Here is an 11,558-nt window from a genome sequence, read left to right as displayed (position 1 = left end):
GAAAGCTTGGCTCTGGGAGGAATGGGTTAATTATTTTTAGCCCCTGGAGCTCCTGCCTGCATTAGCATTAGCTGTCTTTGTCTACAGCTAGATGTATCTTGCAGGACTTTTCACTGGATGCTAAGCTCAGCTGCAGTATTGGTGATGTGAGGGAAATTGGTGTCCCTTTGGGGTGCCTTAAATAGCCCATGGTGTGATAGATGTCTCTGCGAGGAAGGTCAGGAGAAATTCTGTGGCTCTCTTCAAATCTTTCAGCTAGCCCACTAAGGAGGAGGTGGAGAACCAAGGAAATGGAATTTCTTGTGAGTTTTGTATTCTAATTTCTTCCAGAAATATAATCATGCGGGAATTGGCTCCCCAGTTTCATATTCCCTGGTCCATCCCAACAGAGGCAGAAGACATTCCCATTGTCCCCACAACTTCAGGCACCATGTGAGTACCTGCCATCTTCTCAAAAGAATGCCAGTGATGGCTACATGAGGGACAAAGTGCAAACTCTGTCCAAAGGACAGACATCACCCAGCAGCATGGCATTCTCCAGCTGCTGTGTTGGTTGCAACCTTGAAATGCCTGTGGAAAGGTTTAGCCATGCACACAAAAGGGGTGATAGATGGTAAATCAGTCGTAGGTTTGATGAATGCAGATGAGCAGCCATTGAAGAATTACAGAAACTGCTCACATGGCTTTCAGAGGGCCCAAATTCTTGATCAGCACAGGAAACAGATTAGGGCATCACTGTAACTGGCTCAGTGTTCAGTAGGCTGCTACTTGGAGAAAATGCGTGTTGAGCTGCTAGTGAAATGGGTGGAAAACAATTAGCTGAAGTATTCACGTTACTTGTACACTTGGCAGACCCTCATTTGATACTGTTTGTCTTACTAGTTTTCCACCACATAAGGCTAAAAGACCAAAGACAAAAGTTTCTTTGTGATCTTCAGCACACTTATACATTTGTATGAAGTGAACAAAGTCGGCGCTACAGAAAAGGTAGATTGAGAGTATGTATTCATCCTCCCTTTACCGTGTGATCATTTGGAAAAAGTTGGCAAACACAAACACTGCACAGCTCACAGGACTGCTGGCTTCACTGACACCTTGTGACAGTGAGACTGATAGAATCGATCCCCATTTCTCTGGGATCCTATAAGAAATAGTTGGATATTGTAGTATCTGAAAAAGCAAACTCATGTAGCCCTTCTGAAATTAGCCAACCTAACTATTGGTTCCTGCAGGTGGCTGATTGCTATGGGATCTTTCTATGTACAGCTCTTATTGGTTGCTTGAAGAGAGGACCCCAGCTGTATAACCGTTCTTCTGAACCAAGTTGTTTTTTCCTGGGTCTTTCTAAATGGTCCTATGAGCATTACACAAGTTGGGCATGAAAACAAGCTTGGCACAATTCAAAATGCTGTTTCTGTAGATTCTGTAACATCCAGCCTGGTCCTTTCTGCTGCAGATGTGGTTCTGCCTGTCATATTATGGTACTGTGGTGCTTTTCCCTGATAGGAAACCAGATGACCTGGTAGTGTCTGCAGTACTTTGACTGCTTTTACAGCCTTGGCACTTGTTCCTGGCTTAGTCTGGGAGAAGTTCTGCCACTGATGAGGAAAGCAGCTGTCAGAAAGATGGAACTGAAAGAAACTACTTTCTGGTGGCAATTCTGGAGTGTAGGGGCACATTTGTCAGGTGTATCTTGTGTTTCCCCAGGATGGAGCTTCGTTGTGTTATTGCAGTCATCCGGCATGGAGATCGCACCCCAAAGCAGAAGATGAAGATGGAAGTTAAGCATCCCCGGTAAGAATCAAGGCAAGAAGATGCTGTGCTGCTGGGAAGTGAGGAGGGCCCGTTTTCTGAATCAAGAGAAGGAGCAGAAGGGCTGAGTGCATGGGAGGCAGTGCTTTTTCCTGGCTCCATTCAAGCAAATGCTTTCTGCCCAGTTGAGGGAACCCCCTTTCCCCATAAGGATCCTGGCACCTTCTGTGTGAACTCTGGAAGAAAGAGTGAAGGTCTGCTAGGTGCTGCAAAGGGAAGTGCCCCACTAAATGGGAAGCTAGTGGCTGCTTCCTTTTCGTACCTGTGGCTGGAAACACTTGTTTTTTCAGAATTTCTGAAGCACAGGAAGGAGCCAGGGGGCCTGCTGGTTCTCCCTGAAGAACAGAGTGTGAATGTATATGTAAGGATGAAAGTCCTTGTAGCACTGAAACAGCAGAAAATGGATCGGGGTTCTTTGTTGTCTGTTCAGGTTCTTTGAATTATTTGAGAAATATGATGGCTACAAGACAGGGAAGTTGAAGCTGAAGAAACCAGAGCAGCTACAGGTGAGGGGAGTCCTCTCTGGGGTTACTGTGTGGGACATGCAGGTAATATGGATCCCAGCACGAGGCGATTCTTTGGGAGAGTGGAAACCCTCAAAAGAGCAACAGTCTGTTGCACAAATGCTCCCTTTCTCATTCCCACCCCGTGCACACTCAGCTGGGTGATAGTATGAGAGCGGAATGGAAACTGTTCCTGGCTGATGCAAAGACTGTAAGATGGGGACGACCTGATGCAGCTTGCCCATCTGTTGTGGTTGCCTCTGGTGAAAGACGGGTCCAGGCTAGGGAGTGGGGCAGTTGGAAGCACCTGCTTGGTTCTGAACAGGGCTGGAGCACAGGGTGGGGCTGAAGCAAACTGCAGTGTGAAAGTTTGTCCTGCCTGAGCTGTGTCTTATGAAATGACGCATCTCTGATGAGTGTCTGTGTGGACCTGATGCTGAGTGAAGCCATCTGGAGGCCTTGCAAGAGTACAGCGGTGAGTCTGAGGCAGAATTGCCGGATGCTTGAGACTGTCTGCTCTCCAACAGGAAGTGCTGGACATTGCACGGCAGCTTGTGGTGGACCTGGGAACCCACAGTGATTGTGAAATTGAGGAGAGGAAATCCAAACTGGAACAGCTGAAGAGCGCTTGGAGATGTAAGGGTTCATATCTTGGGGCACCATGAATTTGTCTCAGAGCCGCGGGTCAGCATGCGATATAGAAACAAGCTGTGCTGCTCATGTCCTGGCCAGCTGGCTCCCCAGAGGTCAGAGTCTCCTCCATCCCCTGTTAGCAGCTGTACATGAAAGGTGCCATGCTCTTAACGTTTTCTCCTTGGCATCAAAACCACTGCTGATTTTTGTTCCAAGTGTGTCTGGTTTTTGGCTAAACAACTTGAGACAAAACTGAGCTTTCTTTGCTGCGGGAGAGGAACTGGAGTCCTGTAGGGACCACATTGATATGAAGCATTTTGATAAATTTGGAACAAATCTTGTTTTAAATAAGGTTGTACTGCTGCCAAAAGTTTAACAAAAAGGAGCTTAGAAAACATGAAAAGATGTTTGTGTCCTCTTAGGTTTCGTATAGCTGAAATAAAAGACAATATGGTGGTGTTGGCATCTTAGAAACACAAGAAAGGTTTCTCTCAGAACTATAGCTCGCTGTGGCATACACAGGCAGTGTCTGTGTTCAAGCCATGTCTGTGGAGCACAGAGGATTAATTTTTGCTGATTCCTTCCCCTGCTCTTTTTGCTCTTTAGAGATGTGGTTATCCTCAGAGCGGCTGGCAGATTGTTTTTTTCCTGTGATCTCATTAATTCACTTGTTAAAGATGTAGATAGAAATTAACTAAGGTTGATTAGAGCTCCGGTGGGGTAAGAGAGCACAGAGTGCCGTCAGCTGAAGAGCAGGCAAATAAATGGATCTTTGAATTTCCTTTTGGGGAGTTGTTTGGCTTTTTTTGGGGGTGCGTGCCAGGTCACAGGTAGATGGCAAAAATGTTCATGTTCTGTGGCAATTGGTGTTGCAGCAGAAAGTCTTTTGCCTGTGCTGTATTTTTGCTGTGTGCTGCCTAGGGACCTCTGGGCAAAGGGTGAGTGGAGTTGATTTGTTTAATTTTTTTTCCCCCTCTCCTTGTGACAGGTATGGACATTTTTCTGGTATTAACCGTAAGGTTCAGTTGACCTATCTGCCTCATGGACATCCAAAAGCTGCAAGTGAAGATGAAGGTAAAGAAACCTGATGTTGCTGCCGTGATCTTCAAGCCTGGTGTTCAAGAGCGCGTGCAGCTATCCTACCTATATAGGCCTCTAGATGTGCAAGCAAAATTACTGACCCATATCTTACCTTCGCTCACATCATATGGAGGGTTGGAGTGATGCATAATGCAGTGTACCAATATACCCCGGATGGTGCCACAGGGCTTATGCTTCCAATTTCATGAATGTCAGCCTATACCTGACATTATGGTAGTGACTCTTTATTTTGTACTTGCTGGTTTGGTTCCTGGGGATTTTGGGTCAGGCTTGTGTTGAGAACGCTCTGCAAGATGCTGATGACAACCTCTTCTTCCTCCCCTCCTCTCCCCTGCAAGCTCAGCTTTGAGATCTGATGTAGTGAGTACCTGTTTGTTTCCTAGAAGCTCGCCGAGAGTCTTCGCCATCCCTTCTCCTGGTGCTTAAGTGGGGTGGAGAGCTGACACCAGCAGGAAGAGTCCAGGCAGAAGAGCTGGGGCGAGCCTTTCGCTGTATGTACCCTGGTGGCCAAGGTAAGCATTGTCCATGTATCTCTGGTCCTGTCCTGGGACTGTGCCAGGCTGCCCAGCCCAGGTGACTGATCACCTGTGTAAGGGATGCTCAGACATCTGTGGGCTCAGGTCATCACTGTTTTTGTTCTTTTGAGTTGACCTGGTAAGGGTAAATAATTCAAGTGGGTTTTGCACCCAAAGATCCCTAAGCTGGCTAGAGATGTCTGCTGCAGTGGTTAAACTCGAGTATGTCTTGGAGCACAATAGCATTCTTTCAACTGATGTGCCAGTATTCAAAAAAGAGAAGCCATTCTAATAAGATACATTCTGATGCAGCAAATACGATTCAAAATTTCTGTATGATTAACAAGGAATTTAGGTCAGATGTAGAGAACAGAGGAAATCTGTCTTGGAACACAGACAATTCTGCCTTGAGACAGGAGAATAGGAAAGTAACTTCTCCATATTTTCTCCACCACAATTCTGTGACTCTGAAAAACATTTACTACACACACAGATCAACAAGAGCCCAAAAGGGGAAAAAAAAAAGGCTGAGATTGCCTTTTTCATCCAAGTAAAGAGTCAGAAGTAATACACTGCTACTGTATTGATCTGATGAGACCGGTATTGGATACTGCTTATCTTTGACTTGTATGTTTAATTAATTCAATTTAATTAATTAAATTTCAAATTAATTAAGCTAATTTAAATTGAATTGGAAAAGATTTCCTTCTGGAATAAGGAAGAGTTACCCTTGGTGGAAGAGGATCGGGTCAGGGAATACTTAAGCAAACTGGACATACATAAGCCCACGGGCCCTGACGGGATGCACCCACGAGTGCTGAGGGAGCTGGCAGATGTCACTGCGAGGCCACTCTAGATTATCTTTGAAATATTGTGAGGACTGGGGCGGGGGGTGCCTGAGGACTGGAGGAGAGGAAATGTCACTCCTAGCTTCAAAAATGACAAGAAGGAGGACCCAGGGAACTGCAGGCTGGTCAACCTCACCACAGTCCCTGGGAAGGTGATGGAGCAGCTAATCCTGGAAACCATTTCTGGGCACATGAAGGATAGGAAGGTGATTGGGAATAGTCAGCATGGATTCACAAAGGGGAGTCATGCTTAACCAACCTGATAACCTTCTACAGTGAAGTGACTGGCTTGTTTAGATGAGGGGAGAACAGTGGCTATGGCCTACTTTGACTTCAGTAAGGCTTTCAACACTGTCTCTGGTAACATCCTCATAGCTGATGAAGTACGGGCTGGATGAGCAGACAGTGAGGTGGATTGAAAGCTAGCTGAACGGCTGGGCTCAGAGGGTGGTGATCAGTGGCACAAAGTCTGGTTGGAGGCCAGGAGCTAGCGGTGTAGTCTAGGGGTGAAAACTGGGTCCGATCCTCTTTAATATCTTCATTAATGATCTGGATGATGGGGCAGAGTGTACCCTCAGCAAGTTTGCAGATGACACAGAACTGGGAGGAGTGGCTGATAAGCCAGAGGGTCATGCTGCCATCCAGAGGAACCTCGACAGGCTGGAGAAATGGGCTGGCAGGAACCTCATGATGTTCAACGAGGGGAATTGCAAAGTCCTGCCTCTGGGGAGGAACAGCCCCCTGCACCAATATATGCTGGGGCTAACCAGCTGCAAAGTAGCTTTGCAGAAAAGGACCTGGGGGTCTTGGTGAACACCAAGTTGAACATGAGCCAACAATGTGCCCTTGCCATAAAGAAGGCGAATGGTATCCTGGGCTGCATTAAGAGAAGTGTTGCCAGCAGGTTGAGGGAGGTGAGCTGTGAGGTCAGATGCTTGTGATCTCAAGAGCACATTTTTAGCAAACGTGAGGATAAACTTTCCAAAAGATGAGAAAACTAGGTGTACATGGTGTTGTTTACTGCAAGGTGCCAACAAGTAGAGCAGACTGTCAGTGCACAGAGACTAAAGGAGGAGGAGCAGTAGTGGACAGAGGATCTTCATGACAAGGCCTGTGTGCCATTCTTGAAGATGGAAACGGTGACTTAGAAAGGCTGGGGACTTCCTGGTGCTGTTGTGGATCTCTGAAGCCCGGAGCTGAGAGGATCAGCCACTGACTTGGACAAGAGACTGGGGAGACCAGAAGACAGTGTGCAGGAGAGGCAACTCCCTGTGGAAGTACAGGGAGTAGATTGCAGCGTAATGAGCCAAAACCTGAGAGAAGAGACCTGTCTGCAGAGCTCTGGTCAAGTGGAGTGCAGTTACCAGCAAGCTGGGCTGAGCCCTAAGGTATGGTCTATGTGAGTTCTGAACTGACTGCTCTGTATCTGGTGACCACCGAGTGGCTGCCCTCTTGCTCACAGTAGAGCTCGGTCTGAGCATGTACAAGGTGACTTCAGTCCTTCTGCATCATGGCTTTGGACACTTCTGCTTCACGTGGTCATTAATGGGGAGGGAGAGATCTTATTTTGGAGTCAGATGCTGTGTTCCTGGGTAGCAGTTGGTACATGGCAGCTTTGTCCAGATATACAGCTGACTTCTGGCTGGTGTCTGTCCTTGTCTAGCAGGGTGTTTCTCTGAGTTGTGAGCTCAGAGCTCGGGGCAGTTTTCCCATCTTCTCATGCAATGTGACTGGGTACTGTGCAAAATCATCATGGGATTCTAGGCAGCAGCAAATTAGTCACCGCTGCACTATCTTTGGAGGGTCAGACTCAACAGCTGCATGAGTCGCTTTCTCCCATTACTGATCTGACTCCTGTGGTTGACTCAGCCATCATAAATAAACCGGCATTTTGTGCCGCAAGATAATTGTAGCTCTACAGGATATGCTTTGGAAGCCAGGTGCCTCCCTGCTGAATAGCTCTGCCTGCAGTTCTGATGGCAGCAGTACCTGCTTTTGTGCAGAGAACAAGTAGAAGGAGGCAATTTTTTTTGTGCATCTTTATTCTGCACAGGGGTATTCAGGCTAGCAGAATAATTATGGACTGTTCAGAGAGGGTTGCTGCAGAATTTGGGCAGCATCAGACTTGACTGGTGAATGCTCACTTTTTTCCTCAAAATGAACTTTCCGAAGTTAAGCAAAGCCTGAACCAGATTTCTAGTCATCATGTATGGCTAGAACTGTCTGTTTTGGAGCAGCCTAAATGCTGGCTATGAAAGCGATTAATTCTCTGCATAACTTTGTTACTACAATAAAGTTTGTTGTCTAAAGCAGTATATTCAGCTGATAGTTTTGCAGGTGTCAGAATATTAATTTTGAGTTTGTTCTCTGTTCCAGGTGATTACGCTGGTTTCCCCGGATGTGGCTTGCTCAGGCTGCACAGCACCTACCGTCATGATCTCAAGATCTACGCCTCAGATGAGGGACGAGTTCAGATGACAGCAGCAGCTTTTGCAAAGGTCCTTCCTCTCTTTTGGGCATCTGTTAGTTCTGCTACATTAGTCTTAAAATATGTCAATTCTAAAGGAAAATCTCTGGTGATGAGGAAGGAGCTGTCTTAGGAGCTTCTCCCTCTCTGTTGGGAGGACGGTGGTACACTATGCTAATAGCAAGTGTATGGGGCGGTACTGGAAATCCAGTGTCGTTGCACATGTATGTTACCTTTAGTATCCTGTCCAGGATAGGACTTTGACCAGAGAAGGAGTTATTTATGGAGTATTGCTGGTGTTCGATGTTAGAGCACAAGTATTAATTGCCTACAAATTGAGTGTTTCTTGGATGACTGCCCAGCCAGAGAGGTTCTTCCTTGACTGCTGGATTTAAAAGGGGAATGAAATGTCTTTGGTGCAGTGTGGGGTGGGGGTTGGGGAGAAGACAGGTTCATCTGCAGTTAAAGCTTGAGCCAAGGGGAATCCTCTGGTGACCTTAGCTGTTCTTTAGAGCCTCTGTTGTATCAACATTTTCTAGCAAACTGAGTTGGCTGCTCAACAATTGCCTAGACAAATCTTGGGCTGCTGCAGGCAGAGCTGGCCTTTTGCCTCGAATAGCTCTAGAAGCATGCCAGAGTCACTGGTGACTAGGTGCTGTTGCTGTAAAACTGCTCTTCAAGGGCAGTTGAGATTTCACTCAAGTTGACTGAAGGCTGGCCATGAATGAAACTACCAGAAATGTTTGTTGCTTGGGTTGCGCATAGCTGAAATCTTGTCCTGTGTTGCTTTAGGGTCTGCTGGCCCTGGAGGGAGAGCTGACCCCCATCCTAGTGCAAATGGTGAAAAGTGCCAATATGAACGGTCTTCTGGACAGTGACAGTGATTCCCTTAGCAGCTGTCAACACAGAGTGAAGGCACGACTGCATGAAATCATGCAGAAGGATGCTGAGTTCTGTGAAGAGGATTATGAAAAGGTAAAGCACCTGTGTGGCTTTGTTGCTTCCTGTATCTGGAAGGAGAATAGCATTGCTCCAGTGGTTTGATGTGAAGCCTGCTGGTATGTGAACAGTAGTTTGGTTAGTGTGGGATCAGTTCTGGTCAAAACTACAGGATATACAGAACTTAGGAAGGGAAAGGGCAGGTTAATAGCCCCTGCCCTTCTCCAAGTGAAAATCCTCAGTGTTGCTCCACTGTCCCCTTCAAGAATCATCATGGTACCTTCCTCTGCCTTTAGAAGTCCCAGTGCATTTTATTCTCATGGGTGTGCTAAAAGAAGAGTTCTCGTGGTTTACTGCAGGCTGCCCAGAACAATCCCAGTTGCTGTGGACAGGGAGTACGCCTTGCCAGATTCTAGATCTGTGCTCTGTGCATGTGTGAACAGATCTTTTGGATACAAACCCTTTTGTGGTCCTATCAGTGTCTGATAACTGCAGAGTAGAGAGCATGGGCTGCATCCAGCACAGCAACCAATAAAGCACTATAGCTGCTTTTCCAACAAGTCCCCAAAACACTATTTTTCCTGGACTCTCAGATCTGATTACCGGACTGATATCCATTACCATTAAGGAACATATTTATCACCTCAAAGAACTACTTAAAACTTCTATGAAGCCTTTCTGCTCAAGCACAGAAGCAAAGTGAGACAAGAGTGGATATTGTAGGTGGAGGGAGGTCTGATCTGATAGGAGCGGTTGTTTGCCCCCTCTGAGTTTGGTCCTGAGGAAGTTTTTAAAACATGCCTAACTACCCTTAGGAATAGGCCAGCTTATTACACTCAGCTGGGAGCACAACTGTTGTACTACTAATCAGAAAGTAGTACAGCTGCAAAAGGCAGACATTTTGTGTTCCCAGTTTGTAAAGATACTAACTAATCTCTACTGGTATCTTCTCTCAGCTAGCACCTACAGGCAGTGCTTCTCTGCTCAACTCCATGACATTTATCCAGAACCCAGTAGAGGTCTGTAACCAGGTGTTCACCCTGATTGAGAATCTCACCTCCCAAATACAAAAACGTCTGGAAGACCCAAAATCTGCAGGTGAGCATCAGAACTGGAAAGTGTCTGGAGCAGATTCATTTATTGTTATATCTTCAGAGCTCCCAAACACGACGATGGTTTATGTTTGTCTGTATCAAAGAAATTCTAAAATGAAATTCTCTATGTGCTATGGATGTAGAAGTCTCCTATTCCACTTTCAACTACTGTTAAAGAGAGCTGTAATTTAAAGGAAATGATATGTGCATCTTGGGTTTAGAGTGAATGTAAACAGCAGCAGTACAGCCTGGAGAGGTATGCCTGATTTTTTCAAGCATTTCCTGGAGGGGAGCTCAAGACTATAAACAGCAAGTTTTTCAGTCACGATTTGCTTGTCTCTAAGAGCTTTCCTAATAACAGTGCAGAGGTTTTAAAAAGGCATCTGTGGGACGTTTCACAGGATTTATGGCAGACATAAGCCAACAGGCAAGCAGTTTCACTTTTCTCAAGTATTTCAAGTAGCTTATTGCTGCAGGTTAAAACTCCATGCAACAGGTCCAGTGGCTTTTCCAGTCTAGGATTCCTGTGGGTGACATAAAAATCAGAGCCCTTCTGTGCTGGGAGAAGTCAGTCATAGCTGTCACTTGAAATCTACGCAGAAGTAGTCAGGATGTGAATGTGGTTTGGTGTTCTCTGCTGTTTAGACCTGCAGCTGTACCACAGTGAGACTTTAGAACTGATGCTGCAACGCTGGAGTAAGCTGGAGCGAGATTTCCGCATGAAGAATGGGCGTTACGACATCAGCAAGATCCCTGATATCTATGACTGCATCAAGTATGATGTACAGCACAACTGTGCACTGAAACTGGAAGGCACAGCTGAACTCTTCAAACTCTCCAAAGCCCTGGCAGATGTGATCATACCCCAGGTATAGCCTGTCCTGCCTGTGTGACGATGTCTGTGGTGTCAGCTTCTGACCCTTTCCCTGTCTGTTTTTTCTCGATTCTCTTGCACGTTAACTCCCAAGGCAGCATATCACAGGTACTTCTCAGATATATCTCTTAATGTTTGTATAAGGCCAAAACCATTTATGACTTAAGATGTGGCAGGGCTGGCTTCCTGGATGAGGATTCTAACAGCGTCAGAATAATGAACAGCTGACGCAGCAGCTTTTCATGTTCATTGTAGTGCATTATAGCACAGCTTTGAGCTGAGTGTGTGTGCTATAGCAACATCCCATTCTCCACATACAAGATTGTACAGGGGAAGAGAGATTTCTGTGGTAAAGTGAAGGCTTTTTCTGGCAAGTTTTTTATTCTTGTCAAACTAGAACTTGTTCAGTTTGCAAAGTGGCTTGCTTCTCACAAAGTTCATGCCCATGAACAATGGGAGAGGAAAGGAGGGCCCCGTGCAATGGATTTCTGTATTCACCATTGTTCTGTCCCACTTCTGGCAGAAATGCTTCATTTATATGGGATCAGCTTCTACCAGCAAGGTCCAATCGCACTTGTGCCCATGTAGACCAGAAGTGGTCTTCTAAACTTTTTCACAGTGCTCCTGATGAGATGCAGTTTGGCTATTTCCAGCATAGCACTTCAAGTTTTATCTTTGCAAGTAGCAGTTGTTGCATTAATGCTCATGCCAGGTCAGGGTATAAGTTTCTGTGTCATGAGAGGAGATTCCCTGATGGTACTTGCGCCTCTCA

At 46.1% G+C, this 11,558-nt stretch overlaps 1 protein-coding gene across 1 annotated transcript in view; it reads left to right on the top strand.

Moving 5' to 3' along the window:
• The window catches only part of PPIP5K1 (diphosphoinositol pentakisphosphate kinase 1), a 47,305-nt gene that overhangs the window by 7,258 nt on the left and 28,489 nt on the right, over positions 1–11,558 (top strand). The window contains exons 10-20 of the mRNA XM_009321594.1: positions 331–432; positions 1,708–1,794; positions 2,243–2,318; positions 2,843–2,939; positions 3,024–3,036; positions 3,937–4,022; positions 4,433–4,561; positions 7,789–7,910; positions 8,672–8,854; positions 9,775–9,916; positions 10,558–10,781. Of these exons, the coding sequence (XP_009319869.1) occupies positions 331–432; positions 1,708–1,794; positions 2,243–2,318; positions 2,843–2,939; positions 3,024–3,036; positions 3,937–4,022; positions 4,433–4,561; positions 7,789–7,910; positions 8,672–8,854; positions 9,775–9,916; positions 10,558–10,781 (1,261 nt within the window). The remainder of the gene's footprint in view (positions 1–330; positions 433–1,707; positions 1,795–2,242; positions 2,319–2,842; positions 2,940–3,023; positions 3,037–3,936; positions 4,023–4,432; positions 4,562–7,788; positions 7,911–8,671; positions 8,855–9,774; positions 9,917–10,557; positions 10,782–11,558) is intronic.

This window comes from Pygoscelis adeliae, unplaced genomic scaffold (assembly GCF_000699105.1).
Source record: "Pygoscelis adeliae isolate BGI_AS28 unplaced genomic scaffold, ASM69910v1 Scaffold183, whole genome shotgun sequence".
Taxonomy (NCBI): domain Eukaryota; kingdom Metazoa; phylum Chordata; class Aves; order Sphenisciformes; family Spheniscidae; genus Pygoscelis; species Pygoscelis adeliae.
The sequence above is the reverse complement of the archived record's forward strand: the minus strand, read 5'-3'. Positions and strand labels throughout refer to the sequence as shown.